General features: G+C 36.5%; 1 protein-coding gene across 1 annotated transcript; it reads right to left on the bottom strand.

Moving 5' to 3' along the window:
• Window positions 1–944: 944 nt before the first annotated feature.
• Window positions 945–1,963, bottom strand: LOC126410244 (uncharacterized). The gene is made up of 3 exons (XM_050078836.1): window positions 1,925–1,963; window positions 1,173–1,385; window positions 945–1,013 (listed from the first exon to the last, which is right to left on the bottom strand). The coding sequence occupies exons 1-3, from the start codon at window positions 1,961–1,963 to the stop codon at window positions 945–947; spliced, it is 321 nt and encodes a 106-aa protein (XP_049934793.1).
• Between the last annotated feature and the right edge of the window lie 488 nt (window positions 1,964–2,451).

Here is a 2,451-nt window from a genome sequence, read left to right as displayed (position 1 = left end):
AAGATCACATCCAATGAGTATATATGTAGATTGGATGGGTTTAAATGTTTAATCAGCATTCAATCTACAGTTATTCATCCAAGTCTGAGAACCTGACAGGATGAGTCTGAATCCCAATTAGAATCTCATTTGGTAGAAACTTGGTGAATCTGGTTTCCCATTTGTGTGAAACTTCACTTACTTAGAACAGGGAACTTTCTTCTTACATTGTTCATTTTCACTTCCCCTTCTGTCGTTTCATTTCTTTCTTTGTTTTATCTTTTTTCTTAATGTACCTTGTGATTTTTTACCGTATCATAAATGACATTATCTTGTTGTAGGTGTACAATTAATTTTCCATCAACTTTTATGTTACTTACTACCTACTTTCAGGTTTTTTAATTATTACCACCACTTTAATGTTCATATTTTTGCCTATACAATTATCACCACCATCTCGCTCTCACTTCGTAGCAATTTTGTCTGTCTGTTTCCTTGCTTGTTTCCTTGCTTCTATTTCCATTACATTGTTCCATGTATCCATTTTGCTTCTTTTGCTTCTTGGTTGCTGTGGTCCAACGCCTATGTCTGACAACATACGAATGACAAAGAACTAAGGCAAATCGAAGAGTTTCCTACGTCAGTTCTGCTATTTGCTTCGATATCCAACAAATGTAGATGAAAATCTGATCAAATTTCACCACCACCTTTTGTCTAATCTGTCGATGGCCATACCAATTGGCTCTTAGGACCAACAGAACCTGCATTGATCCAAGGGATTAAATTATTTAAGTTTTCTTCTCAAACTTCCATCATTTTTCAAAAGAAAAAATGGGTTACATTCCCACACGTGCCATACTTTCTTATTATTTTGTACGCCTATCCATAGAGAAAGCACAACTCCAATCATCTACCAAATTGCACCTAAACACAAATGTCTAGTAGACCATTAAAATTGTTGGCATTCAGTTGACAAACTCTATTCCTGTCAATGGTGTTCCAGCATGCAAGTGAAGAGCACAATCTCCAACAACCTGCACCACGATCACCATTAATTAGAAAAACAAGAACTACAATTATTTCCATGCAAGAGAAAAAAAGAGAGAGAGAGAGAGAGAAAAGAAGGGGGCGTGGTTGTTCAGGCATGAAAGAATACATGATAACGTTCCAAATTGACTTGCCAATAATCAAACCTTTGCCATAGATCTGTAGGAATATTCAGTAACTCCAGCAATATGAGGTGTGATCAGCACATTAGGATGCTTAAGAATTTGATCATCTGGATCAAATGGCTCAGTCCATGCAACGTCAATTCCCAGACCACCCAAATGTCCAGATTCAGGAGAGGATTTAACAGCTTCATAGTCTAGGAGGCCACCATGAGCAACATTGACCAGAATAACACCCTTGAGATACAACAACAGTTTGTGAATGACATGAAAGTAATTACAATCACTCAAAGGTGCTAATTAGAACAAGTTTTTTACTTCAAAATTAATGATTCTGGAATATCTTTAACGTGAAATATGTCAGGTAAAATTATATCTTTAACAGATGTTCTTATTTCTTAATAAGTGCACCTCGGATTACAAGCTTGATTGCAAGTCACTAAAATTATATTCTTAACAGATGTTCTTATTTCTTAGTAAGTACACCTTGGATTACAAGCTTGATGTTTATGTTTTCTTTGCTCAAGAGGTCAGGGATATATAAACCAGAATGCTGGGTCAGGGATAAAAACTTGGCGTTTTAATCTTGATGTTTATGTTATTCTTGCTCATGACCTGTCAGCATCATCACTAAAAATGTTATTCACTGACGGTATGAAAATGACCCGTCAATAAAAGTAAAGTTTCACCAACGAAGTTCAAGAGCTGTCTTGCTTACTTGACTCTCAACCGCTTAATGAACGATCATGTAAATTGGTCCATATGAATTTATTTACGGTCAAAATTGGCAGGCAGCATTCGCCAGCGAGATCCATCTAAAGTTGGAATCCCGCTTGCCAAAAATTTGGAAAATTTTGAATCCCCAACTTTGGAGCACTGCATTGACGAAGCCGCAGCCCTCGCTACTTATTAGGAACGTCCTTTAGGTTTTAAGTTTCGAGTAGCTGTTTCGCCTCATGAGTTTAATGAAGGAAACTGGAGATTGTTGTTTGTAAATAGTGAAGTCACATCAGCATTATATGGATGTCTGCCAATTCAGGCAAGTATTGAATCATCATCTTCTTAAGACTGTGTCCATCTTTGTCAACTCCAGCTGTAATGCAACACCCACATTATAAAGAGCGAGAAAGACAGAGTGCGTCTTAAGAGAGACAATATATATATATATATATATATATATGAAAAATACATACTTCCACTGCTTTCTTATTAACCTGTATGCATAAGACCAGTATATAAAAAGAAAGTTTCACCAACGAGGTTCAAGAGCTGTCAATGAATAACATTTTCAGCGATGGTGCTG

This window comes from Nymphaea colorata, chromosome 7 (assembly GCF_008831285.2).
Source record: "Nymphaea colorata isolate Beijing-Zhang1983 chromosome 7, ASM883128v2, whole genome shotgun sequence".
Classification (NCBI taxonomy): Eukaryota; Viridiplantae; Streptophyta; class Magnoliopsida; order Nymphaeales; family Nymphaeaceae; genus Nymphaea; species Nymphaea colorata.
The sequence above is the reverse complement of the archived record's forward strand: the minus strand, read 5'-3'. Positions and strand labels throughout refer to the sequence as shown.